This window comes from Egretta garzetta, unplaced genomic scaffold, assembly GCF_000687185.1.
Source record: "Egretta garzetta isolate BGI_Z169 unplaced genomic scaffold, ASM68718v1 scaffold421, whole genome shotgun sequence".
NCBI classification, from domain to species: domain Eukaryota; kingdom Metazoa; phylum Chordata; class Aves; order Pelecaniformes; family Ardeidae; genus Egretta; species Egretta garzetta.
The window spans coordinates 139077-141169 of NW_009258680.1; the positions used below are offsets into that span (position 1 = coordinate 139077).

Below are 2093 nucleotides of genomic sequence, written 5' to 3' on the forward strand. Positions count from 1 at the left end.
TCAGGGGCTGGAGGGGGCTGCCCAGGGAAGGGGTCGAGTCCCCAGCCCGGGGGGGATTTAACAGCCGGGCAGAGGCGGTGCTGAGGGCCGGGCTTTGGGGCGTGGGACAGGCACGGTTGGGCTCGATCTCAAAGGTCTTCTCCAACCAAAGGATTCTGTGACTCCAGGCGGGGCTCCTGTGAGCTCTCTCCAGCCCGACATCCTGCTAAAAACCTTACGATTCCCCGGCATGCCTGACGATGGGCTCAGACCCCGTCCTCCCACTGGAAACCACGCGTAGAATCGAGTTGGCACAGAGAGCAGCTGCCCACTCACCTCGGTAGGGATTTCCACCAAGCCAAACTGTTCGTTGAATTCTGGTGAAGAGCCCGTGAGAAGACCCACGATGGCAAGTCCCGAGAGGACGATGCTCCACAGCAAAGGTTTGTTCTCCCGTAGACTCTCCATAAAGGGATGGCCCTGAAAGACAGCGGGGAGAAATGGTGAGCAGGGGCGAGAGGCCCATTTCCGATGACGGGGTACGGAGGAATTCCTGACGCCTTTTGGGGACCCTTGGCTCCTTCCAAGTTGGTGCAAAGAGAGGGAGGTTTTCCCCGCAAAGGCGCTGACAAAACCCAGCATTTACGAGCAGGGAAGGACGTTTGTTTTGCACTACTGTGCCTTAAATACGACTCAGTTTCTCTGGTGCTGCAGGAGATGCGACTTAAAACGTGGCTTGCCTTGTAGTTGATGGCAAACGTGGCCATCTGCATCGCCATCGACATGATGTAGACGGTGCTGTTCACCAGGCTGGGCTCAAACTCCTTGTACAGATCCACAAACTCCTCCTGTCTAAAAAGGGAACAAAGCTGGAGATGAGCGAGACCGGACTCAGAATCAGTGCCCGACTTAAACCGCGCCCGACTTAAACCATGCCCAAGTTTTAGCGGGCAACAACAGTTTGTTCCCAAAATCCGGTGGCTCCCAGGAGCAGCAGCCCCACCCGTGTGCGTCCAGGCGCAGAGGTGGTCGTCAGGTTCTATTTCACAAAATAAAACCCACCACGTGGATAAAACCTGGGGTTTTGGGGTTTTTTTGTGTGTTTTCCTCTAGAACTCTATGGTAATCTGCCTCGCCAGGGTTATTTCTGTTTCCCTTTATGCATCCCAGAGTCCTGAGGGGACTGGCCGATGTAGTCGCCAAGCCCCTCTCCATGATATCTGAGAAGTCATGGCAGTCAGGTGAAGTGCCTGGTGATTGGAAAAAGGGAAACATTGTGCCCATTTTCAAAAAAGGGGAGAAAGGAAGACCCTGAGATCTACTGACCCGTCAGCCTCACCTCTGTGCCCGGGAAGATCATGGAACAGATCCTCCTAGAAGCTCTGCTAAAGCACATGGAGGCCAGGGAGATAATTTGAGATAGCCAGCATGGCTTCACCACGGGCAAGTCCTGCCTGACCAACCGAGTGGCTTTCTATGATGGTGTGACAGTGTCAGTGGACAAGGGAAAACCAGACGTCATCTATCTGGACTTCTGCAAAGCCTTTGACGCGGTCCCCCCAACATCCTTCTCTCTACACTGGAGAGCTGTGGAGTGGATGGGTGGACTGTTGGGTGGAGAAGGAATTGGCTGGATGGTTGCATCCAGAGGGCAGTGGTCAACGGCTCGATGTCTGGATGGAGACCGGTGACGCGTGGTGTCCCTCAGGGGTCCGTACTGGGACCGGCGCTGTTTAATGTCATCATCGATGACGTAGACAGCGAGGTCGAGCGCACCCTCAGCAAGGCTGCAGGTGACCCCAAGCTGGGTGGTGAGGTTGACACGCCAGAAGGATGGGATGGCATCTCCAGGCTGGAGAGGGGGGGTCATGGGAACCTCATGGGGGTCAACAAGGCCAAGGGCAAGGTCCTGTCCCTGGGTCGGGGCAGCCCCCGGGATCCGTACGGGCTGGGGGATGAGGGGATGGAGAGCAGCCCTGTGCTGTAGGGGAATCTGCGCTCCGGCACCTGGAGCTCCTCCTCCTCCTCTTCCTCCCTGCCCTTGGGGTCTGCAGGGCTGCTCCTCTCCCATCCTCTCCCTTCTCTTCTCTCTCCAGCTACTGAGCCGCAGGCGG

At 56.7% G+C, this 2093-nt stretch overlaps 1 protein-coding gene across 1 annotated transcript in view; it reads right to left on the reverse strand.

Annotated features, from left to right (window-relative positions):
- The window catches only part of ATP13A1 (ATPase 13A1), a gene marked incomplete at its 5' end in the record, with an annotated part of 22693 nt that overhangs the window by 1247 nt on the left and 19353 nt on the right, over positions 1-2093 (reverse strand). Inside the window, 2 exons of the mRNA XM_035888671.1 lie at positions 316-459; positions 720-831. Coding sequence (XP_035744564.1) covers positions 316-459; positions 720-831 — 256 coding nt within the window. The remainder of the gene's footprint in view (positions 1-315; positions 460-719; positions 832-2093) is intronic.